The 27,611-nt window shown below is 22.6% G+C and overlaps 2 protein-coding genes across 6 annotated transcripts in view; one reads left to right on the top strand and one right to left on the bottom strand.

The window, feature by feature from the left end:
- The window catches only part of LOC122854353 (putative uncharacterized protein DDB_G0291812), a 42,636-nt gene extending 21,043 nt beyond the window's left edge, over positions 1-21,593 (top strand). For 2 of the 5 annotated variants that reach the window (XM_044154896.1, XM_044154898.1), the window contains exons 2-16: positions 8,283-8,457; positions 10,203-10,301; positions 11,637-13,314; positions 14,062-14,117; positions 14,252-14,397; positions 14,461-14,627; positions 14,703-14,755; positions 14,826-14,993; positions 15,419-15,457; positions 15,891-16,084; positions 18,077-18,302; positions 18,607-18,736; positions 18,800-19,107; positions 19,186-19,384; positions 19,477-21,593. In XM_044154896.1, the coding sequence (XP_044010831.1) occupies positions 8,283-8,457; positions 10,203-10,301; positions 11,637-13,314; positions 14,062-14,117; positions 14,252-14,397; positions 14,461-14,627; positions 14,703-14,755; positions 14,826-14,993; positions 15,419-15,457; positions 15,891-16,084; positions 18,077-18,302; positions 18,607-18,736; positions 18,800-19,107; positions 19,186-19,384; positions 19,477-19,635 (3,797 nt within the window). In that variant the 3' untranslated portion in view covers positions 19,636-21,593. Of the gene's footprint in view, positions 1-8,282; positions 8,458-10,202; positions 10,302-11,636; positions 13,315-14,061; positions 14,118-14,251; positions 14,398-14,460; positions 14,628-14,702; positions 14,756-14,825; positions 14,994-15,418; positions 15,458-15,890; positions 16,085-17,366; positions 17,593-18,076; positions 18,303-18,606; positions 18,737-18,799; positions 19,108-19,185; positions 19,385-19,476 lie in introns of all 5 variants that reach the window. The other 3 variants (XM_044154899.1, XM_044154897.1, XM_044154901.1) reach the window with 3 other exon arrangements.
- A 399-nt stretch (positions 21,594-21,992) lies between these two features.
- LOC122853689 (protein hunchback) lies at positions 21,993-24,716 on the bottom strand. The gene is made up of 5 exons (XM_044154106.1): positions 24,497-24,716; positions 23,088-23,910; positions 22,929-22,936; positions 22,796-22,842; positions 21,993-22,420 (listed from the first exon to the last, which is right to left on the bottom strand). Exons 1-5 carry the CDS (start codon positions 24,652-24,654, stop codon positions 22,122-22,124), a joined length of 1,335 nt encoding a protein of 444 aa, XP_044010041.1. The 5' UTR covers positions 24,655-24,716; the 3' UTR covers positions 21,993-22,121.
- Positions 24,717-27,611: the final 2,895 nt, after the last annotated feature.

The raw sequence follows: 27,611 nt of genomic DNA, 5'->3' as shown, positions 1-27,611 counted from the left end.
TTCTAAAATATCTGGTAAAGAATCATCATCATAAGTGCAATCTTTAAATTCTGTTTTTTTTTCCCAGCTCTGTAAAGAAATCAATAAAAATCATATATTATTTAGTTCAAGGATTTTATAGTTAATGGATTTTTAATTGTGATATATATTTACCCGAATAAGAGTATTTATAAAATTATAATAAGCAGCTTTTTTTTCTTGTTGACACAAAGTATTGTTCATTGACACATCACCAACTATTTCTAATGTTTGAAATTTTAAATTTTCCATACATTCTGTTACATTTTTTTTGTCTTTATAATCATTTGTAATTTTTTGATATTTATCAATAATTACTGAACAATTATTCATTAATTTATTCCATTTTGTTGATACTTCATTTGATGTATTTTCAATTTGATAATTATAAAGATATTGAAAAGTGTCATATCCATAAATTAGCTGTTTATAAAAAATATTATTAAACTCAAAGAAATATAATTAATTAGAAATAAAAAACATACCTGATGATGGTTTAAATTAATTAGTAAAAAAATTAATGTATTTACAAATATCATTGCTTGATTATTAAATAATAAAAATAAATTTGTTATAAAATAAAAGAGATATTAGAGAGAAACTTTAAATATTTTTCGTTGACAATTTGATGACAGTTTGACGACTGATTTGTTAATGAACACTGAACCCAAGGCTTACGATGATAAAATTTTAAATTTAGAAAAAGTTATTATAATTTTAGAATATATATATTTAAAAAAAAATGATAAAATAATATTAGAATATTAGGAGTATTAGGAGTGTTGTCTTCTTGTCTAATAAATAACTTTTTTTTTAATTTTCAAATTTATTTATTTTTTGCTGTATATTATTTCTATAACAAATAATAATAATTATTTTTAATTAACAAAGAAAAAAATTGTTTTTTTTTTGATACTAGCATTGTTTTATTATTATTTTTTTTCATGACATGATGTTTTTAATTTAAACATAAATGTCTCTTGATTAGGAGACCTAAAATTTCCTTCAAGTAAAAGCTATTTCTATTTTTAATTATTTTAAAAGCTATATAGTAAATTAAAATATTTAGATTTAATTTGATAATATCTATTGATAAGCATCAATTATATGTGTAACAATTTCGTTGGTATAAATATCAAGTGTCTCAACCTTCATCACATTAGAGTCATATGTTAATTCTTTATCAACACAATTTTCGTTAATTTTTTTATTGTTAATACAATTTACAAGTTCTTTTGTTGAAGCATGAATAAATTGTCTCAATTCATTAATCATTTTATATAGACAAAAATGAATTGACAATGGCAGCTGTTCATTAAAATTTTTCATACTTTTTAATAATGTATCATACTTTTGTCTCGCTGGTTCACTACAATTGCTCATCATGACCCAATCGAAACAGACAAGTGATAATTCAGATAGTGATGAATTTCTTTCATTACAAGGCCAAAAAAATTTTTCAATCTTATTATTCTGTGAAAAAAAAAATTATATAAATTTTTCAATAATTTGTTGTTATTAATAAAGTATAATTTTTACCTCAACTGATTTAGTAATAAATTTTTCAACAACAAATCTTTTTTCTTCAAAACAATCTCTACTTTGATTTAATGCATTTTTAAATGCTACATAAAAATATTTCATTGATAAATCAAAACAACATGTTATATTTTTTTCATAATTTTTATAATAATTTGATTGTTTTTTGTAATTTTCTATTGTATCTTCATGAATTCTTTGAATGATTTTTTGAGTTTTTGTTTCCATTATATTTATCATTAATTTATAATTTTCATGTAAATTAATTAAATTAATATCAATATTTAAATTTTTACAATTTTCCTGTAAAAAAAAGTAAAATATGATGATGATAATAAATTTATTTGACACCTAACAAATTGATGGTAAAATTAATTTAAATATATACTTTTGCAATTTCTTCTTTTCGTATTTTAATACATTTTTTGAGTTCATTACTTGTTTCATTTAGTGTTTTGAATAAAGAAGCTAAAAAATTATTAGAACATTTTTTTATATTTAATGTTATTATTCCATTGTACAATTTTAAACGTTCAACCATGTTTTGATAGTTTTTTGTATTTTGATTAATTGCATTTACTGCTATGTCGTCAAGACAATGAAGAATTTCATATGTTATATATTTATTTTCATAACAAGATTTAAATAACAATGATGTATTGAAGCTCTATTAAAAATAATAAAAATTAATAATATATATATATATCTTTATCATATTAATTATTATACTTATATACTTACTTCAATTATTGAATTTACAAAATTATCATAAGCCAAAATATTTCGCTCGCGACACAAAGTATTTTCATCGTAAGACATTTTTATTCTTATTATCATGTCAGAATTATAAATACTGTAACAATGAGAATTTTCTTCATTTTTTTCAAATTTATTTGGTATAATATATGTAGATAAAATTTTTGAATTTTCTTTTTTAATATTATTCCATTCTTTTTTCCATCCAGCATACAAATCATTTTTTTTATTTTCATAAAGTTCTCTGAGACCAGTTCCATAACTTGGAAACTTATTTGAAATACTCTGTTATTTAAAATTTAATTTAGAATTAATTATTATTTTTGCATAAAATTTATTGATTAATATATCAAGTTACAACATACCTGTCTCGTCAAATATATCAACAAGGCCATCAATACAATTGTTATATTCATGGTGTTGAATTTTTATTTGATAAACAATTCTTGTGTATATAAATGAGACAAGTTTAATTTAAAATATATTCAGTTCTTTAGATGATAAAATAATGCGTACAATTTGAACAATATCTTCTATTTTATACCTCAAATTTAGACATATTTTTTTATTTTTATACGTTATATGTTTACTCAAATAAAAAATATAATCTTCAAATAAATTTGTTGGATTTATTGTATGATAAAAAAATAAGATTCAGGATATTTTGACTTTTATATTTATGACGAATGATCAACAATAGTTCAATGACACAGAAATTTCAATTTCAGAATAACAAGCTTTTTTTAAAAAAAAAAATATATCATTAAAACTATTTAAATATTAAAAAAAAAATAATAATAATAAATCCACTGTGTGATAAGACAAATTTAAAATAAAAAAATCATTTAAAATAAATAAAATAAGATAAGACAAGTGTTTTTCATCAAAATTATACACGTGTCTAAAATAAGAATAAAAAAAAATAAAATTTAAATTAGATTAAAATAATCATGACTTTTAAATTAAAAAATAAAAATATATTAAATAATTTTTTTAATAATTTTAAAACTCACTGGAATTTTATATTCTCAAGTTTATAAAAGAAAATTTTTTCACACGGTGATAAGGTTTACCTCTGTCTTATTTTCATTATTATTTTTATATTGTTGTGGATATATATATAAACGGGTAAATGATCCCCTGTCAATTGATACAAAGATTACAAACCGCCTCCACCAGAATAAACGTTAAAAATATACGCCCATATAACAAGTTTTAATATTATTATTAAAAATTTGATAAATAAATATAAAAATTTTAATAATACTATATACATAAATCAGATTTTTTTTTTTATTATTATTAATAGACAATTTATTTATTTTTTAACAATAATAAAATAATTTTAATAAATATATTAAATTCTTGAATGAAAAAAAAAAGCAAAGGGTTTTTTTTTTTGCGATCATTTGTTTATTAGTTGACAAAAAATGAAATCATTAAAAATATAACTAGATGAATTTGTAAATACATTTAAACTTGAGGTAATTTAATTTGATAATTTTTTTAAACTTGCTCGTTGAGAAAATATCCCTCAATTAAATATGCAAAAAATAGAATTTTTATACTTGCTATGATTTATTGTAATTATAAATAATTATCCTATTAAATTTTATAACAATCATATATAATTTTTATATAATAATAATTAGATTATATTAAATTGCGACATTAATTTACTCAGTGAAAATACTATGTGCAATATAACAATGTTTATTATATTTATTAAAATTTTTGATGATATATAAATATATACAAAAAATATAAAGAAAAATTCTTGATAAATATGTTATAATATTTTTGTAAGAATTTAAGTTATTAAAAAAGCAATTATTTCACATATATCGACATAAAAAATTTTATGATATTTACACACGAATTACATCGTATGTGTAATAAAAATATATAAAATAAAAAAATTATTACTCAAATGTTATATAATAAAATAATAGGAAAAAAATAAATTAAATTTAGTGGGATTAATAAATTTTAAAATTCATAAAAATGACTTTTAAATATAAATAAATCAATAAATAAATAAAACACCTACAAATATATTTTTTTAAATAATTAATTCAAAAAATAAAATACGTGTATAAATATAAATAATTCTTGTTGTTATTTGTTTTTTAAATTTTATATTGATAAAAAGAAAGCTCAAGGAAAAATTATTATGAGAGACACAAAAAATTTTGCCTCGAGTTATATTAAAAAATGTCCAGTATGTTATGTAATAATTGCTCCAGTTTAAAAATTTTCTATCTCTTTCTCTGTTGTTCGAATGAACCAAAAAAAAAAAAAAAAAATTTAACTCTTTACACTTTGGTATTTCAATTTAACTTTCACTCAATATATTTTTTTTTTTTTAATTTTTTAAATATTAATTTTGAAAAAAATTGAATATTGATTTTTATTTTATATCAATTAATTTTATTTTATCAATTTTATCAATGCAATTTGTCGTTGGTTTTTTACTGTCGTATTAATTCCTCTAAATTATCAAAAAAAAAAAAATATTTTTTTTTCAATTTTTACTAAGCTTAACTGTCTCACTCTCTTTTATTCACTTGACTTTCACTTTTATAATACCTGAGGCAAAAAATTTATTTGCGTTATATTACATGTGTGTACAAATTCAAAAATTTATAATTGTTTTTTTTTTTTTTCGTAAATGATCAGAAAACTTATTGAGCTGATATATAAAAAAGAATTAAAATAAAATGTTTGTGCGGTATTTTAAGGTCATTGAAGAAGGCCATCGATATGATCAATTTGTTGACTATTTGGATCATTGAAAATTAATGAGCCAGTAGTTATTTTATCATTAAAATTAAATCACATAAATGTCAATCAATTTTAATTATCAATATTCTAATCATTAATCATTTAGCAATGCATTTTAAATTTTCTTTTTCAAATAAATTCAGCCAAATTGTTATACAATTAATTCAAGACATTGGCCTTAAATAAATATAGTTAACTATAATTTTATTTACAATTTATATTGAAATGTCATTGTCAGTTTTTTATTTATTTTATATAAATTAATTTTTTTTATTTTATTTAACATTTTCATGGATTATTAATGTGACAAATTAAGATAACATATGACAAAAATAATAATGCGAAAAAATATATATAAAATTACTTGAAACATTCCAACAATAAATTATTATTATTTTAACATGATAGAAATGTTTAACAATAAAAATTTTGTTTTATTTAGTTTCTCTGATGGTACTATATAAATAATATTTTTTTGCAATACACTGGGCATTTGAGTTATAGTAGATTTTTTTTTCTGTCGCTTGGTATACAAGCTAACTTGATAATTACTTACTCAGGCACATGTAATTTTTTTTATTTTTATGCTATATATATTTTCTCATAACGTTGACATGTGAAGTGAAAAATTTAGAGAAAAAAAAAAAAAAAATAAGAGAGAGGTAAAAATTTACTGGTTTGTGAGAGTAGACAATTTCATTGTCTTTGAATATTATTAATAACAATACTATTGTACAGTTATTAAGGGAAAAAAAATTTAATAAAAATACATGAAAATATTATTAACGAAATTCTCTTTGACACTGTTAATCTCATTAACAAACTTTTTTTTTTTTTCTTCTATTATTTGTAGCCCATTTTTTTTTATTTTAATTAGAAAAAAAAAATCAGGATATGCTCTAGTTTTAGATTTTCTTTAATTTTTATTTGATGATAATTTTATGTAAATTATATAAGGAAGTATTTATAATAATTTACAAATAACTGTATTTAAAAAAAAAAAAAGAAATTTATATTTTTGTTTTTATCATCATTTTTATAATTAATATTTTTTATCAAATAATTAAATTTATTTTTCATTCTACAAGTCATTTTGTTTTCATTTTTTCAGTAGGCATGTAATTATTTATTTTTTTTTTTTATATATCTTTAAAATATAGTTTTTATGTAGACTTATTTTAACACCATCGAAATTATCATAAACATTATAATAATTATTAAAAAATCGTTAAAAAAAAAAATATCTATTTAAATTTATTAACTTAATAATAAATTATCTATATCTAATTGTTGAAAATAAAAAGTAAAATTAATATTTAATGATAACTTGTATAATGGAAAATGAAAAATAATATGTTTTTTTTAAAATTATTTAAATTTTATAGTTGTAATATTGAAAAATTAATTGAGTCAACATAGTCAAAAGTGTATTTTTTAAAATTATATATTTACTCGTGATTATTAACAATTATTTTAAAGAAAATATTTATTTTTAATTCGACATTTTGTTCTACTAACCTCAAGAAAGTTATTCTCATTTTTATATATTTATATTTTTAACAAGCACATATTTATCACCCTGTTTTATATATCTCAAGAAAAATCATACTTCCCTTTAATTACACCTGCAAACTCACTAGCCTTCAGTCACAAATTAATCATTTTTCTTTTTTAAAAAAATTCTCTGTCATTGAAAAAAAAAAAAAAAAATTGAATCACCACACCTTTACGTTTAATTTAAAAACAAGTTTAAAATGTTTAATTTAACTTATGGGTGTGTTTTCATAAGCAGCAAGGTCGGCAAAAAAAAAAAAACATTAAATAAAAAAATCCGGTTACTTTTCTTCTTACACATTGTGCAATAAAACAGCATACATATTATATATAGATATGTGATATTTATACAGTGTATAAACTTTATACCACATGTACATTTTTGCATTTGCTATTTTTTATATTTTTTAAATCACAACGAGCAATGTGAGCTTGGACATATCAAAATATACCATTTATTATATGAAAAAAAAAATGAATTTATATATTTTTCTTTAGCGTTTTTTATTTATTTTTTTTTCAACTTTTATTTTAACTTTACTATCTCCAACTAATATGTATTTATGCATACCGTCTTTTGCCTTTTTTTTTTATTTTAATAAATAGAAAAAAAATTGAAGAAAATATATAATATTCTTTCTCAAATTGAGACTAATAAATCAGTGACTTTTTTTTTTTTTTTTTGTTGAAATAGTAGATAATGAATTTTTCTTTAGGTAATATTTGTATGATGTTGTTAAATGACAAATTTAATCCCCTGAAGTTGAGTAAATACATAAATTAATTATGTTTTAATATTGCCTAGAGATATATGTTTAAATTTATATAGAAAAAAAAAAAAACATGCACAGGTGTCCCATGTGGGCAATCGTCACCTTCAAATTATTTACTACCTGTCTATAAATTTTTTTTTTATATTTTTTTTTAACTTCCTTGTCTTTAATAAATTTATCATATATATTCATTGTAAAATTACATAGAAAAAAATACGCAAAAAATATTAATAAAAATGACGAAATTTTATATTAAAATCCGCAATATATATTTATTATTTTTAAATTTGAAGAATTATATTATTTTTATTTTAATCCTTTTTTTTTTTTTGCAAATATAAATTCTATTTTATTGTAAAAATATACTAAAATTCAATGTTATTTATGTTATTGTTTAAATTATTTTTTTTATAAATCTTATCTATGTTTTTTTTGCTTACTGATGCCAATGGCCTTTTATATCAGTATTATACTGTTACACCAAGAGAAAAAGCTTGGCTATCAAATAAAAAAAAAAATATATATAAAAACTTGGGTCAGACATGGATATATATGAACGTGAGTCTCGACACGGGCGAGCGAACGCGTTTTCCATAAAAACATTTATCCTATTCAGTATACCTGATATCACGTCGTCATAACTCGTAAATGTCACGCGTATAAAATACATTTTTTTTTTTAAATTTTATTTTAGCATGATTTTGTATCGAGTTTGTTATTCAATCAAAAACTTTCATTGATATTTTTTAATTTTTTTTTAATTCGAAACACAGTGTATTTTTTGAATGATTATAAGATTGAGTAGGTGTTGATATATTTGATAAATTAATATGATGAATATATTTTAATTTATTTTAGAATGTCAAAGAAATACACCAAGAACAGCACGTGCCAGTAGAAATGAAGCAGCATTAGAATTTGAATGTCCAGAAGAATTTGGGTATTATTCACATCCACGTGATTGTACACAATATTATGTATGTGTATTTGGTGGTGCATTACTTGAATCATGTACAGGTGGATTGATGTACAGGTAAGACATATAAATATATTTTTAATTATAATATCAATTGCAAAAAAAAAAATAGTAATTTTAGATTGAGGATAAATTGATACTGATTTTTTTTATATATATTTAATGATATATGATAATTAAATTTTACAATTTAATCAATTAATATATGTTTGTGTATAAATAATCATTCAGTGTGTAGGCTTAAAGAGAGAGCAAATTAAACGAGCTTTCCAATATTAAAATATATAATAATATATATTTATAAAATTATTTATACTTACTTGTACTTTCGTCATGGAAATTTTTATGTATATATCAAGTTTTAAAAAATCAAGAAATTTTTTTTATAGATGATATTCATTTGCTTAATTTTAATTGACATATATTGGAGAAATTTTTAGATATTTTAGGAAATAAAATAATTTGCAAGGATAAAAAATTTAATAAATTTAAATATGATACAATGAAAATTTTTATAAATATTATTGTAAAAGAAATTATATAAAAAAGAGAAAACTGGACCCCTTAAAAATTTGCCAATATAACAAAAATAATATATTTTTTTTTTTCAATATATGTCTTCAATCAAAGTCAAGCTTTAAAAATTTTTTTTTTTTTATGACATCAGCTGTGCAATTTTATATTTAAAAAAAAAATTTTTATAAATGACATTAAGAAGCATACAACGTCAGGGTATTTGATTGGACACGCTTGTATATGCAATTTTATAAGTTAAAAAAAAAAAAAAAAAAAAATTAAACTAATGTGAACTTCATATGTGTCTTGACTTTTTGGTGGTAAAAGTCAAATTGCCACACCCAGGTCAACGTGAATTCAAGTCACGACCTGGTGTTTTATTTATTTACAGAAAAAATATATAATAATCATTCATGCATGCCCGTTATTTTAAAAATAATATATATACAAAACAAAAAAAAATATATTTAAAAAACATTATATTATTACACACAAGTGAAATCTATATTTAAAAAAAAAAAAAAATACTTATACAATATGCGCAATTTTAAAAGTTCTCAAGCAGATAAAATTTTCAAAGAGACATTTAACAATGTCCAATTATGGAATAAGCTATTTCATGATCGAGTTTTTTATTATTTTTTTTTTTTTTTTTTGTCACCAAATATGCCATTTTATATGAGAACAGTATTTTTTTTTTTTAAACAAGGCTTGACCTTCAAAAAATAAATTTACATTTTAAGTAATTTTTGAATGTAATAATAATTATATTATGCGATATATAAAATGATAAATAATATTTGTTAACAAACAAAAGGAAACGACAAATTTGGCAAGACTTATTTATGATTTTAAAATATGATAATATGATATTGTTGTTAATAATTTTTTAACGTCCGGTATATTATCAATTGCGGGTGTGTTCTAGATCCCACGCAATTGATATATTGCAAAAATAAAAAATTGGAATTTTGAAAGTTTAAAGAAAGCAAGGTCGATTTATATTGTGATCAATTGAATGACGCCAAAAGGCATGCGGAACAATTTGACGTTTATTATTTTTTTTATTTAATTTTTGTTAAGTAATATTTTTTTGATGTCTACATAGATATGTAATTATATTATATGAGATATTGTCATGTAATATTAAAAAGATAAAATTCTTGAGCTTTCATATTTTTAATTTAAAAAACAAATTAACTTATTGACTTGATTTTAATTTACATTTGCAATAACATGTTGATATTACAGTTAATTTTTAATTTATTTAATTTTTTTTTTTCTAGTCATGAATTGCAAACATGTGATTGGCCACGAAATGTTGGATGTATTGACAATGGATCATCTGTTAAAGATACTGGTGATGATGATCCACTTCTTGAAAGGTAAGAAAATTATAATTTATTCTAGTAAATTAATTTTTTTAAAGATAAAATGTTTAATATATATTCAGAGAGAAAGAAATTAATATTTCATGCAACAAAGTTATTTAATTTTTTTAATTAGATTATATACATGGACTGTTAAAAAAATTATTTTTAATTTCTACATTTGAATAGAACAAAAAATAGATTCAAATGTAAATAATAAATTCATTTATAGTCAAAAGAATAAATGATAATGTTTTTTTTTTTTTAAATAATAATTAAAAAATTTATATTTTTATTTAATTTTTTTATTGTTAATTAGATGTAATTAGTTGAGTTAATTTTACAATATTATTTTATATACACATTTAAAATTATTAAATGAGAAAAAAAAAATTTTAAAATTGAAAAAAAAATACCTTTCTTTCTTCATTCTTCCGCGTGACACAACAAAAAATCATTTGAGAGCTGGCTTTGGGTTCCAGTTGTGTAATTTTTTTTTTTTTTATTGAGCAAGACCAAGAGCAACAACACAAATGCATTTTTTTTTTAAACAGAGTAGTCATTATATTGTAGTTGCACCAGGTGATCATACCAATTGTCAATTTCTCAATATGATGAAAATCTCATTTGTCCGCGAGTTCAATGATTTTTTTTTAATTTTACAATTTAATCATTCTTGGTCAACAAAATAATAACTATTTATATATTAATAATAACATAAAATATTATATAGTTCATATTTCAAATACTCTCAGCAAAAAAATATTATTACTTGAAAAAAAAGTTGTAACATTTAAAATTGTGTATATACTTTTTTTTTTTTTTTTTTATACAATATCATTAATTTATTTTTATATATATATTTTTTTTAAGAGTGTCATTGTAATGAGCTTGTGGAAATTGAGGTTTACTATTACTTATTATTATCAGAGAGTTTTTGAGGTGATGAATGTTAATGTCTTTTTTATTTTAATATTTTTTTTTAATACTTTTAAATTATATACTGCAGTTGGAGAAAAAATATATGATTTTTTTATATATATTTTTTTGATGAATCATGGAGATGTTTTAATTTATTGTCTTTAAAAATATCATGTATAGAAAATTAGGCCAAGTATTAAATTAATTTATTTTCAATATTTAAAAATGCTCAAGTTGATTGTGTTACTTAATCAGCAATAATTTTTATAAATATTATTGCTATATTAAATAAATTAAACAAGGAGATATTGATTACTATTTTTCTATTAATCATACCGACAATGGGATTTACATTACTTTGCAAATTATTTATTTATTTGTTTATGTTTAATTTAAAAAAAAAATAATATAAAATTGATTAAACTGCAGGTCTGCAAAAGCAGAGTCTCAGCAACGTGGATCACAACGTGGTCCAAGTCAACGTTCACAGGTAACATCATCATCACCATCTTCCTCAATATCATCCCAAATAACTGATCGTCAATCACGTAATCGTCAACAGCCACAATTACAACGTACAACATACCAGGATGATGAGTACGAGCCAGCAAGTGAAATTGAAAGTGATCGTCAACAACGTGTACATCGTGGACAACAATCAATTATTGGACAAGTACAACGTGATCGAGATGGACTCAGGAGGAACATCATATCCGTAAGTTCAACGCATTCATCGCAACCACTTCATTATGATTACATCACGTCACCATCGTCTGATGTCTCATATGGAAATAATATTGTCGAAGATAACGATAAACGCGCGAGTTCGACAACGACTAGTACTACGACAATTATGACGACAACGACAAATACAATTCCTCCACCTTCATCATCATCATCATCATCATCAACACCAACACCACCATCTCCATCAACAACAACATCATCATCGTCAAATAGTGTTAAATACAATCAACAACAATCATATTTATTTGATGACACTGATTATGAATTTCATGATGCCACAAAACGTAATTTTATTATTGTTAGCTCACCATCACCATTTAAATTACCACAAAAATATAATTATGATACAACAATTGTGCCAGAATTAACAACAATTATTCCAGATATTAAACAAAATAATGAAATTAAAATTGATCGTTTTTATGATATTAATAATGATGATGATGATGATAAACCAATGACAACAACAACAACATCAGCAACAACAACAATTGCTGATGATTTAGAACAACAAAATGAAATATTAATTACATCAAAAAAAAATACTAATAATAATATTGATGGTGAGCATAATGATAATGGTATTAATTTATTAAAAAATCAATCAAAAAATCGTCATAGAATTAAAACAAGAATTGGACAAAGAGGACGTGAAAGATATCATCATACAGATAATAGCTATGAAAATAAAGAATGGTCATCAGTAACAATGAAAACAATTATTCGTAAAAGACCAATTAATAATTATGATCAAATTGGTAAAGATACATTTGGTACAAGTATAAGTATACCATTACGTATGTCAACACCACAAATAAATCAACAAAAAAAATATTATATTAATTCACGTAAATTAATACAAGATTCATTTGATTTAAATGATATACCAACAACATTAAGTCCATATAAACGTGCACTTATTGTTGCACAATTACAAGATCAAAATGAAGTTGAAAAAAATGAAATATTAGCAACACCATTTATGAAAAATCATCGTTTTGTAACAACACAAAGTTCAATTGATAAATTTATTGAAATAACAACATTGCCAAGTTTTAAAAAAAATTATATAAAAAGTGATAAAAATATTGAAACAACAGTACCAACAACAACTACTACTACAACAACAATTAAGCCAGAAATTTCATCTCAACAACAACAACAACAACAACAACTGAATGAACAAGTGGATATAAATGAAATAACTCCAACAGCAAGTCGACGATTAGATTCAGAGCCAACAACAACAACAAAAACAACAAGCATCAATAGTAGTACAACTCGTAATCAATTCAACTTTTTGGGTGTCCAGTTTCCACGTCAACGACATCGTGAAACAACCAGACGGATTTCGACACTCGTAAGTCATCACAACGTTGCTGTAACGGCATCTTGACTTCCTCTATCGGCCTCTGATCTTCCATCAACATCAAGAACTTCTTTGACTGAAAAAAAAAAAAATTAAAAAAAACAAAAAAAAGAATTAACATACTCATAAGAACTGGTAGAAATAGAAAAAAAAAAAAAAATAGAAACACCCTATGAAGATAATATTAATTAATTATCTATATGGCCTACTTGGACAACATCTTCTTCTTTTAATGCTGACTTTTTTGTATTTTCTTGCAGTCATTGAGACCACACTGTCTTAACATATCTTCTTTGGAATACTTCCAGACTGATTGTAGACATGAAAAAAAAAAAATTAAAAAACAATGATGAAGACCTGAATGTTGTTAACGCAAAATAAAAAAAGTGGTTTTTTTTTTTTTTTTTTGTGATTATTAACTGACAAATTGTGACAAATTGACTGGGAAATTTCAAAAAGAAAAAAAAAAGTGTTGTATATTAACAATGAGACGTTTTCCTCCTCAAAAAACAAAAAAACTTAAAATCCAAATTACCGATATTACTATGACAAATTACAATCGTTACTTAATTTCATATTTCATTTAATTATTTTTCGATTTTTATTAAATCAAAATATCTTTCTTTTTATGTAATATTTATTAGCAAATTATTGAGTGCGTTTCTTTATTTATTTACGCACAGATATTTATCAACTAAGCATAAAATTAATTATGTTTTTTTTTGTTTATTTGTTTAGGAAAGAGAAAAAGATAGTGTTGCAAATACTCGTGCACAAGTGGATAACCATTACAGGTAAAAGAATAAAATAATAATATACAAGATAAACATTGAGTTATAATTTAAAAATACATTAACACCTTGATGATAAATTTTTATATTTAAAAGGTCAAATGAATATAAAATAATGTGTGTATATTTATTTGCAGATCAATTTCATCAGAAAATCCAAGAATTGTAAAGACGACTATTCCAACTCCAACAACACCAGTTATTTCTAAAGCTTATTTTGATCCAGAGAGTTATCCATATTACACACTTTATGATGACGATGTGTCAATTTACAAAGATGATGGTAAATATTAAATTAATAAAATTATAAAAATATTTATTATAATATTTAAATATAAATTTACAGATTACAGAGAATATTCAGTTAATCAATCAGTTTCACTTCCACCACCACCACCACCTCAACAAAATGTTAGAATAGCACAAGTAACACCAAATTCAAATGCTTATTCTCAACCACAACAAAAAAATCAACAAGTTACTGAATCTTACTATGACATTTATGAAAATCAAGTTAGTCTTTATTAATTAACTAAATTATAAATTTAATTAAATTTATTTTTAATGTATAAATTGTTTAAATTTCAGGGACAACTTAATAAAAATAAATTTCATATTAATGATGGCCAACAATCATTTAGGTAAATATTATATATTGTAATTATATTATTTTAAAATAATTATAATAATTTTTTAATTAATTATTTATAGAACAAATGGACTTCATAATCATCAAATTGTTTTGACAACACCCAATGCAATTACTGATACATATGAACCATTGACACAAACAATACCACCAACAACAACACCAACAACAACCACAACAACAACAACAACAACAACTACTGAACGTCCATATACTGTGACTCAACAAAGGTGTGTATTAATAAATATTAATTTTAACGTATAACTTTCAATTTTAATAATTGAATGATATACGTGAATTTTTTCTATTTTTATTTTTGTCAACATTATTACCTCGACCGAGACCTAATTTTATTTAAATCACGCATACAATACGCAACAATAAAAGAAAGAAAGAAAATATATATGTAACAGGCCCAAAATAAAATTGAAACACTCAACACCACTCTCTTTCTTTCTTCTACTTTCACCCTGGACATTTGTATAGAATTTTTATTTTCGCTTTCATCTTTTTTAGCATCATTTGCTCGATAATCATTTTTTTTAATGCTTTTTTTTCTCCTTCTTCTTTTTCTCTTTATCTATATTACAAAAGAAAATAGAATACAAATAAGTAATGTTGGTTGATATATATTTTTTTTTTTTTTTTTTTTCAGCCGTAGCAAACCTCAGGTCAACCGAGGAACCGCACCTCCGTAAGTATATTTTAATGTTTTTTTTTTTTTGAAAATAAGTTTTCTTTTTTTCTTTGAAATTTATCCACAGGTATATCCTTGAACAATAATGTGTTTTAGTTAAATTTCTTAATAAACAGTATTTTTTTTATATCAAATTTATAATCTTTATGGATGATTGATTTGCATTACTATTAGTTGTGTAATAAATTTTTATAATGATTATTTTTTAAGTGTCTTTAATTAGATGTATAAAATATTTTTAAAAAAAAACATGTGCAATTAAAAATGGGTGTGTTGTTGATCACATTTGATATGATCAACTTGATTGAATAACTATACGTTAATATATATATTTTTTTTTTTTATATAATTTTTTGTATTAATTAATTTTAAATTAATGTTTCTTTATGTTAAGAAATTTATAATTTATTTATGGTTTTTTTTTTGTCAGACGTCAACGACCCACCTTGAAACCATCGATGGAAATTGTATCCAAGGCTCAGGAGTTTGCTGATATCTATCGACATCCAGCAGTTAGACCAGCACCAATTTATCCAACTCCAACTGTCGACAAACCAGCAGCTAAATGTCGCAAGGACGTTTGTCTACTTCCTGACTGTAGCTGTGGGGGTTCAGATATTCCCGGTAAGTCATCTTTTATATATTATGTCTTTTTAGTTTTTTTTTTTTCTCCTTTATTCTTTTTACCTTTGATTTTTTTTTTTTTTTTCGAGACAGTCCTCAGGGACTAACGCGTATTCACAATGATCCTCATTACCTGAACGAATTTCTCAAATAAAAAAATAAATTAGAAAGAAAGAAAAAAAAAAAGAAATGAGAGCAAAATGAAAAAAAAAAAAAAGAAAAAAAAAATTCTCAGTTTTGTATAATAATTATAGAAAAATTGTGTGGATCAATCGAAATTTCGAAATATTGTTTTTTTTTTTTCGAAATTATAGATTTCGATGTGTAATTAATTTTTCAAATGAAAAATTTATAAATTAATAATTTTAGGATTGTTAATAATTATACAAATATTAGAAATTTATTTTCATTTTTTTTTTTTTTTAATATTTTTTTTTATTATTGCACATTTTATTGGCAACAATATCCAAAACAATGAGTCAGCTATAGAAAATAAAATAATATAACAAGAGAAGCAACTTGATAATGAGGCAAATATTTTAAAATAAAAAAATAATAATACACATGTCGATTGTATATTGAAGTGTGTTATACTTTCACCGATTCTAATGTTATAAACACGCATTACGATGACGAGTGGTTGAAAGTGAAAATTAACCACAAATGTACATACGCGAATTGCTCCGTTATAAGTTGTCCTGTGAATGTTCTCATGTGCATACAAATGGAAAAAAAAAATTTATATATATATTAAAAAAAACAGCAATAAAAATAAATATTAAAAAAAGAAAAACATTTATTGCGGGGAGAAAAAAAAAAGACAATATTTAAATTTAAAATTATTATCAATCTGAAAGTAGTTACGAAATAAATTTTCGAATTTTTTTTAAAATTTTTTTTACGCACATATATATTGCGATTGTGTAATTTAGACATTGAATTTAATGAATATATTTATTTAAATTAATTTTACGACCGTGAAAAAAAAAATATATATATGATCGCGATATTTTGATAAATTTATAAAAATTTGAATTGATAAATTTTTTTTTTTTTTTTTGTATTTTATAATTATATAATTGTTTTCGCGAAAGTTTTAGGTATATTCGCATTTCCTATTTTAAAATTAATAACAGCATTAAATTTGTCATTTAATAAGTATATTATAATTATTTCAAGTAAAAAAAAAAAAAAAAAGAAATTAATTAACGAAAAAACAATTAAATATTTTTTATCTTTTATATATAATTAAAAAAATAAAAAAATAATAAATGATAATTAGGTGGAATACCAGTTGAAAAAACACCACAAATAGTACTTTTAACATTTGATGATGCTGTTAATGATTTAAATAAACAATTGTATGAAGATTTATTTGAAAAAGAACGTAAAAATCCAAATGGTTGTCCAATATCATCAACATTTTATGTATCACATGAATGGACTGATTATACACAAGTACAAAATCTTTATGCTGATGGACATGAACTTGCATCACACACTGTCTCGTAAGTCCTCGATTTATAATATTCGTCATATATTAATTTAAAAAATTGACGAGTATCGAGGCTTTGAAAATATATATATATTTGTTTTTTAATTAAATATTCTGCTTGGCAAAAAAAAACTGATTATAAAAACAATTATTAAAAATTGAAAAAAAAAAATCAGTAAACTATATTTTTCAATTGCTCAATTAATTAACTAAATTTCTTCTTTTTTTGGCAAACGGTAAATTCAGTTTCAAGTGAAATGCAAAGGTATATTAAATGCCGGAAAACAATGACCCCAGGAGGTGGACTTTGGGTTCCATAGAACTGAATTTACCTACCTCTTTATTTTTTATTTCTTTCTCTCTATCTCTTTTTTCTTTATCTCTGATTCTTTATCATTATAAAAAAAAATATCACAATCATCTTAATATTCCTGAAATAATAAATGTAAAAAAGTAAAACAAAAAAAAAAAAAAAAAAATACAATAAATCCCTGTAGGTGACTTTGGACCAGAGGAAACACCACAAATTGTACTGCTTACATTTGATGACTCGGTAAATGATTTGAACAAAGGCTTGTATGCTGATTTATTTGAGAAAGGACGTAAAAATCCAAATGGATGTCCAATCTCATCAACATTTTATGTATCACATGAATGGACTGACTACAGCCAAGTACAAAATCTTTATGCAAGTGGTCATGAAATTGCTTCTCATACTGTATCGTAAGTATAAAAAATATAATCATCATCATTATTTAACTCATCAATATTTATCTATTAAATTTAATATATAAGCGAGCTTTAAACGTCTCGTTATCATTTGCTTGCAACATAAACAAAAAAATATATAATTTATATCTAAAAATTTTCTTATTTTCTCTGTTAATAAATATAAAATATGCTTGTCCTGGTTTTAAATTTATTTAAATATATATAGCCTCGTGCTCTTCGATTTCTTTTTTTTTATTTTAAAAATTTTTTAGTTAAATAATCAGATGAATATTTAATTAAATATTTATTTATGTAGACATAGTTTTGGTGAACAATTTTCGGCAAGAAAATGGGCAAGAGAAGTATCTGGACAACGTGAAATTCTTGCTGCTTATGGTGGTGTTAAATTGGAAGATGTCAGAGGAATGAGAGCACCATTCTTATCTGTAAGTTAAATAAATAATAATATGAAAAATATAAATTTTAATTATTTAAATGTTTAATTTAAGGTTGGAGGTAATAATATGTTTAAAATGTTATGGGATGCAAATTTTACTTATGATTCATCAATGCCAATATATGAAAATCGTCCACCAAGTTGGCCATATACACTTGATTATAAATTATTTCATGATTGTATGATACCACCATGTCCAACAAGATCATATCCTGGTCTTTGGGAAGTACCAATGGTTATGTGGCAAGATTTAAATGGTGGAAGATGTTCAATGGGTGATGCTTGTAGTAATCCACCAACATCTGATGGAGTTTATAAAATGCTTATTAAAAATTTTGAAAGACATTATACAACAAGCAGGTAAAAATTTATAAATAAATAAATATTAAATTATAATTGCATTGATAAATTAATAAAATATATTTTCCTTTTTTTAAGAGCACCATTTGGATTATTTTATCATGCAGCTTGGTTTACTCAACCTCATCACAAAGAAGGATTTATATCATTTCTTGATACAATTGTTGCCATGGATGATGTTTGGGTTGTTACTAATTGGCAAGCTCTTCAATGGATTAGAAATCCAACACCATTACAGCATCTAAATTCATTTGAGCCATTTGGTTGCAATTATCCAGTACGTTAATGAACAATATATAAATTTATTTCTTGCTTCTTTATTTCGCATCGAAATAAACTAATTGATTTTTTTTCTTTTTGAATAAATAGGACAGACCCAAGAGATGTAACAATGGAAAAGTTTGTAATCTTTGGCACAAAAGTGGAGTTAGATATATGAAAACATGCCAACCTTGTCCTGAAATATATCCATGGACAGGAAAAACTGGAATACCCAGCAGTCGTATTGACAATGAAATTGAAAATTAAATTATTATTATTTTCGTATATATATTTTATAATATTTAAATTAAATCATCATATGACAAATTATAAAAGAAAAATTACTAGATATTTTTTTGTACAAAGAATCTTGAGAGATTAATTGATTTTTTTTTTTGATTATTCAACAAGTAGATGATTATGTTCAATGAAATTACCATGAGAAATCGTGTCATTCGTATATATTAATAAATGTATTTGTCATGGATGTTATGAGCCGAGTGCGTCAATGCACATGATGTTGAAAAAAAAAAGAAAAAAAAAAAAGAAAAAAACCTTGCTTTCCCTACTTTGAGATGAGATTTTAATGTTTCTTTTTTTTTTTATAAAAAAAAAGATATATCTCGGTATATTTCAAAGAAAACAAATATCGCAATTTTTTTATTTTCAATTTATTATTAATATATGATGATAAAAAATTATTTCGAAAAGAGAAAATTTTAAATATGCTTTTTTAAGATATATCATGGTATATTTATTTGATGAAAATAATTAATTGTTTTTATGGTGATGGATAAATACACCTCAAAGTTTTAAAAGCGTTTTTTTCTATTTTTTTTTTTTTTTTGACGTACTTGGCAAGTTCATAGATTAATTACAGTTGTCAATATTAATTTTGGCTTTTTATTTCGATTCGAAATTAATATTGACAAGTAGAAATGTAAATTAGTTAAATAAAAAAAAAAATATTTTCATATGAAAAATTAATAATAACATGTAGAAAATAAGAGAGTAATTAATAAAATAATTAGTGTCAAGTTAATTATTAAAATTAATAAATAAATGAATAATAATTTTCTGAAAAAAATAGAAATATAGATGAAAAATTAGTAGAGTTAGAAAAAAATAAAAGCCATTAATATAATTTTGGTTTTTAGATAAATATATAATTTATATATATTTGTTTTTTTATTATTTTTAATTTTTTATTAAATACACAAACCACATGACTATCAAAAATTCAAAAATCAATTTTAAATATATTCACTTTCATTTTTTCGTTTTTATTATTACTATTTTATTTATTCTTATAAAAATTATTAGTATAATTTTTTGCTTTTTATTTTTTTTCAATTAATCAAAATGGTTTTTGAATTTTTATGTTTTATTAATTATTACAATTATTACAATTTCATGATTATTATTATTAATTACGTGCATTAATTACAACGTGCATTTACAATTATATAAAACAAATCGACGTTGTTTTTTTTTATTTTCAATTAATTATTATTATTAATATTATTATAACTCAATTACGAGCAATAGAAAAAAATTAAACTTGATGATAATCAAGTTATAAGTATTCAGATTAATGTATTAATTAGCTGCTCAATATTAATTGAAAAAAAAAAAAAAATTATTTGTTTAATTTTGAAGTAAATATATCAACGCAAGATATACACAAATAATTATTATAAAAATTTATACATTATTATATTTTTATCAATTATTTTTATGCGAAAAATAATTGAAAAAAAATTTACATTAATTTCTTGATAAAATGAAAAAATGTATTTATCATATAAAATTGAAAAAATACAGTTGTATTTTTTTTTTCGTTTTTTCTTAATTATTCATTTAGAAAAATATCGCCTGATCGGTCATCTCTATTAATGTTTTTTCGCCTTATTATAATTATATATAATTTTATAATTTTTTTTTTTTTTTTTTTTTGCATTTATATTTATGTATAATTTATATGTTTTTTCGTTTTTTAGATATACTTTTCTTCTGCTTATAATATTAAGAGAATAAGAGTAAAAAAAAAAACAAAAAAAAAAAAAAATTTGCGTCACCATTTGTTGGCTAAATTGAGAGTAGAAATAAAAAACCATCCCACATTTCCAAAATGAATCACCAACAAATAAATGCGCTTGCGTAATAGCACCCTTGTTCACACCCCCTGCATGGAATGAAAAAAAAAAAAAAAAAAAATACCCTCGGCAAATCACGAGACTACCAATCAGAGAATAGTAGCAAAAAAAAAAAAAAAAATAGAATACAGCAAAAATTTCAAGCAATTTTTTGCTGTAAAATTTATGTTTTTTTTTTTTGCTCATATAATTTATCAACATATGACAATATTCACAATTTAAATGTAAAAAATTAATTGATAATAAATGTATAAATACAATATTTTTATAGTTTAATCATGATAAACTATCATGCAAATTAATTTTCATTATTTTTTTGTTTATCATAAGCAGAAGAAAAAAAAAAATAATAATAATATACAATTTCTTTTTTTTTTTTTTTTTTTTTTTTCATATAATAATTCCCCTTTGACATAAAAGGTAAGAAAAAAAAAAAAGGAAAAAAAAATTAATTCTACAATTCAAAGGGGTAAAGAAATCTATCAATTGCACCCTTATTAATTTTGTTTTGTTTAATTCACAGAATCTACTGGGATAACATTTATGACTAGAACGCGTAAATAAATTATGGAAAAAAAAAAAAATTAATTTAAATTATTACGCGTGCTCAGAACGACAAATGTGAAGAAAAAATGATACATCATCTTCATATTTTTTACCACATGAATTACAATGAAATGGATCATTAAAACCATGAAAACCCATATGAAGTGAATACATAACTTCTTTAACAAATGAAATTTCACAATAATTACAGGTAAATTTTTTTTTAGTACTTTCATTATTAATATTATTATCAGTTATATTAATTTTTTTATTATTATCAGGTACTGATATTATTTCATTTGATAACTTTGGTGTTTTATTTGGCATTTCATTGTTATCATTAAATTCTTCTTCATTAATTTTTTTAACAACTAATTTAACAGCTTTACCTTTACGTTTTCTTGTACCAGATGGTTTATTTTGTTGTTGAATATTATCATCATTTTTATTACATATTTCATCAATTTGTTTTTGTGATGATTCAATATTTTCATTCAATAAAATATTATCTTCATTAATATCATTAATTTGTGATGATTCTAATTTACTTAAATCAAGTGGAGTTGATATTTTCATTTCATTTAATTTATTTAAATTATTATTATCATCATTAACATCATCAGCATGATCATTATCATCATCTATTTTTTCTTTTGTATTATTATTATCAATATTATTTTTAATATTTTTAGCTAATTCACATAATAAATTATTTTGTAAATTACCAATTTGTTTTTCAGCATATTCTTCATTTGTTATAAAATTATTGTCTCTTTGAAAAGCATTATTCATATAATGATTTAATGTTAATAATGGATTCATTTGAAATGCATTATTAATCATAGCAAGTTGATTGACATATTCAGCTGGTGACATTTGTGGTGTTGTTGTTATTGAATTATTTTGTATTGATGGACTAACTTGTGTTATTGGTGTTGTTGTTATTGCTGGTGTTGTTAATGTTGTTACTGGTGTTGTTGATGTTGATGCTATTGTTGATGATGATAATTGATTATTAAATGTTTCATTATCAAATGATTTATCAATTTGTTTTTCAATATTTTGATTATCATTTTGTTTATCATCAGTTGATTTTTTTTGTACTGGTTTTTGTTTAGGTCCTCTACGTGTACCATATGTATCAATAATTGTCAATGGATTTGGTGTACCATCTCTATTTAATATAACTTGTGCTTTATGATGTAATTTTTTTAAATGTTTTTTTAATGAATGATAATATTTTGCAGCAAATGTACAATCAGCACATCTATATTGTAATATATCTAAATGTAATTTTTCATGACTTTTTAACATTGATTTATTAACACATGAATAATTACATGCTTCACATCTAAATGGTTTAGCACCATTATGATTATCCATGTGAAATCGTAAATGATGTTTTAATTCAGTTACAAATGGACATTTTGGACATTCTAATCTTCTTTCTGGTCTAATATGAATTGCATTGTGTTTCCAAAAATCAAGTTTTGATAAAGCAACATAATCACAACGTTTACAACTATAACTTTTTGTTTTTTCATTTGTTTTTCTTTTTCTTTTGTTGTTTATATTTTTATCAGATTCATCTTGATTATTATCATTATCAAAATCATCAGATTTATCAGCTTGTAATTCTGAATTATTTTGTTCATTTGGACTTAATTGAGAATTTGATTCTGGACTTAATTGAGAACATGATTGACGACTTGATTGTGAACCAGAATGTGGACTCAATTGAAGACTCAATTGTTGAAACATTTGTGAACCATTCATGTATTTGTATGAATCAAATGGTACTGAAAAATAACCACCACCTGGAGCTCCAGCATATGGATATCTGTAAGTCATTATTAAAATAGATAACAGTTAGTTTTTATAAATAAAATTTTCTATCATTAATTGTAAATTTAATTTTTAGAATTATACATTTTCTTTTTTTTCTTTTTTTTTTTTTTTTCCCAAAGTTTTATTCTTTTTTTCTTTGTATTCAAATTATTTTCTTTTTTACAGAAAAAAGGAAAAAAAAAATTTCACATTTAACTTTTGCTATTGTTCATCGAGACACAGACAAAGTTAAAATATATAAAACACAAAAGTATTTCATAGAAAAAAGGAAAATAAAGAAAAAACACATTTCTAATTCTTTCTAGTCGCTTTACAAATTACAACGCATCCGACAGTCAAAAATCTGATGAAAATACGAAAAAAAAAGAAAAAAATTTCACGGTGAGCTTAACTCTATTAAAGTTAATCCTCTTCATGCTGTTTTTTTTTTTCTAACGGTAAATATACATGGAAAATATTTGCCCGACATGGGAAAAATTAAATAAACAAAAAAATTACTTAGATCCTAGAATTAGACTGACGAACCAATGCTAAATTTTTACAATAGATAAATAATAATAATAATGACAATTTATTACCTATTTATTGCAGCAGAAGAACCATAATTAGTTGGAACATTTTCATGATTATTTTGTGCACCAAGGTCCATTGGTTGATGTACACTCATTCTTGCAAATCGTCTTTGTTGATGTTCCAACATGTCGCGATCAGTGTAAACTGGAAGATTTGGTGTCATAATACATGAATCAAATGATGATTCTGGTGATGGTGTACCAGTTGCAGATGAATTTCTACTTCCTGGTGAGCATGATGTTGTTTTATAATTTTCTGGTGTTACACCAGTGTTATTATCATCAACTGGCTCATTTTTCTATAAATTAGATAAGTAAAAAAAAAATTGTTATATAATTTATTTTTTTTATTTGGCTATCAACAAAATGGACTCCGCGGCATTTTATATTTTTTTATTGTGACTAGGGGGAGATACAGACAATTGGATAGATATTTATGTGGGGTAAAATGCAAAAGGGGATGATGCAAGTTGTTTTGGATTACTCACCACAAGTTTGCGAGAAATATTCATATTATTTGTGGCTCCAGTATCAAAAGCACGTTCTCGGGCAGCTTCTAAAATAGCCAAACCATGTTGATAAATCATTTGTTGTTGTGCTGCATGCGCTGAAGATTGATCAGCAGGTTCCCAATTTGCTCGCATTTTTATTTTTGTTTTTTTATTTTATCCCTTTTTTTTTTTCGTTCCAGGCCTTTTATAACCACTTGAAATTACTCAGACTAAAAGTAAAAAAAAAAAAAAGGTTAAAGGTTTGTGTATGATGAAAAAAATATGTTTTTATGAATTTTTTTATGCAGATGTTGAAAAAAAAGGATCTAAAGTTTTTTGACCGCGCCAGGTGAAATCGAAAAAATGAAAAAAAAAAGGGGTCCTTTCTCCTTTATTTGCTGGACCCATTGTGACCAAAGATTATACATACAATAAAAAAAAAAATGAAAGAAATATGTATGTATATAAAAAAAAAAACTCCAAAAGCCGGGAAAAAAATTTTGGAAAATTGTAACATTTTATGCATTGAATCTTTTCATAATTTAAAAATTTTTTTTTCATATTTTTTTTGTTAAAAAAGAAAAAAAAAGGGGTTGGTCTTCGTCAATTGACCTTTTCCGATTCCTAGAAAGAAAATATAGACGAGAAAGTAGTTTGAAAACTTTTTGTGAGCAAAAAAAAAAAAGGAGAGATAAAAGTGTTCAAGCGGAGCAACAAAAAATATGGTCGTGTTATAGTTTTTTTTTTATTTTTTTCTTTTTTTTTCACGAAGAAGACCTTCACTTTGGTGTATTTCAAAAAATTTGCAAAGCTACCGTGTCTTTATTTTCTTTTATGATACATAAGTATTCTATTTTTTTTCTGTTGATTTTTATTTATTTCTCTATTCATTATCTTTGCCCCCTTCCAGCATAGCTCTTGAAAAGTTTGTCATTGTAAAATCAACCCATGCAGAGGCCCATAAATAACGAGTTCAACACTGTCGACTTTTTCCCATTTTTCGTGTAAAAGACAAGATTTTTTTTTTCTTTTTTTTTTTTTTTAGTTTTTATGGTAGTGGTGGTGATGGTGGTGTTGGAGCAGAAAAGACGAAGGTCTCGATCATTGAAAAGAGTGATGTCGATCAAAGAAAGAAACAAAAAAAAATAATAATAATAAAAGGAAAAGAAAAAAAAAACAAATAAATAATACAATAATTTTTAGAAAATATATTTTTCTAAATATTTTAAGTACTAAAATAAATTGACTAAAATTTAAAAAAAAATAAATAAATAACAACAAGTTTAATTTAAAATATTTTTCTTTTTTAGCACAAGAGCTATGTGAAGATTAAAAAAAAAAAAAAAAATATATTAAAATAATAAATATATTTTTGTGTCTAAAAAAAAAAAAACAAAAAGGAAATGAAAAATAATAAGAAAAGTTATATCGATCGGACAAAAAAGACAACGACTGAGGTCAAAGAAAAAACAAAGAAAAAAATATATTTTACTATCGCAATACAAAATAAAGAATAATTCTTATACTGAAATGGTCGACACAAGTTTTTATATATCACGAAGGGAGCCAAAAAAAAAAAAATAAAATAAAACATACAGGGGTAAATCAAGGAAAAAAAAAAAAAATAATAATCCCCGCCTTTTTCTAGCTTTAACTTGTGGGATAATGATAATCAGTCTTCGTTGAGGAAATGCCCCACTCGATTAACAGATCGATCGATGGCTTTCTTTGCAATGGACCCCCCCTCAATACACTTTATTTATTTTTTTTTTTTTTATTTCGATTCAACTCTCCCACACCCACAATATTCCACCCTCGTGCAAAAAGCATTGGACCAATGTTTTCCCCTATTGCAATGGCTTCAAATATATATTTTTATTTTCTCTTTTTTTTTTTCTATATCAAAATGGCTATTTTTGCTATTTTATATTTTAATTAAAAAAAATATATTTAATTTTATTGGAGTAAAAAATTTTTTTTGGAGTAATTTTACATGAATTTTTGTTTGTTTTTTTTTTGATTATTTATATTTACAAAATTATATTTTAAATTTATAATTTTTATAATTTTGTTAAATTAATATTTATTGCTTGTGGTATTTAAAATTAAAAAAAAAAAAAGAATTTATTTTTGGAGTAATACAAAAGAAGAAAAATAATATAAAATTTTATCAAAGAAAATATATAATGAAATGAAAAATATTAAAATATTTTTAAATAGAAAAAAAAATGTAAATATTAATTTAAAATATTTTGTTGATATATTAAAAATAAGTGCTCATATAGCCACGTGCCTTTTTTTTCACATACAAATATTTTATCGTGCTATAAAATTAAATTTTAAAACAATGAAAAAAAAAATATATTTATTTTTACCGTCGTTTAAAGACAAATTGAATTAAATATATTTTTTTAATATCAATAAAAATTAACTTACATTTTTTTTTTTTGTGAATTATCAATCGATGCTCAATCCTCCATATAAAATTTTCACAATGTCACAATTCACAATGTTCAATGTTTTTTTTTTTGGAGCACAAAAAAAAAAATAAAACTTCTCGAAAAACAACTCACGAAAAATTAAATTTTTAAATGTTTTTGTTTAATTGTAAATTAATTATACAATTAAAT

Source organism: Aphidius gifuensis, linkage group LG4 (genome assembly GCF_014905175.1).
Source record: "Aphidius gifuensis isolate YNYX2018 linkage group LG4, ASM1490517v1, whole genome shotgun sequence".
Classification (NCBI taxonomy): domain Eukaryota; kingdom Metazoa; phylum Arthropoda; class Insecta; order Hymenoptera; family Braconidae; genus Aphidius; species Aphidius gifuensis.
Note: the sequence above shows the minus strand (reverse complement) of the source record. Positions and strands in the feature narration are given on the sequence as shown.

Coding starts and splice junctions, on each gene's coding strand:
- LOC122853689 (XM_044154106.1), bottom strand. CDS start 24,654: ATGACACCAAATCTTCCAGTTTACACTGATCGCGACATGTTGGAACAT. Junction 23,911..24,496: donor TCTTCTGCTGCAATAAATAG/GTAATAAATTGT, acceptor AATGACTTACAG/ATATCCATATGCTGGAGCTC. Junction 22,421..22,795: donor ATATGCTGAAAAACAAATTG/GTAATTTACAAA, acceptor AAATTAATGAAG/AAGAATTTAATGATAACAAT.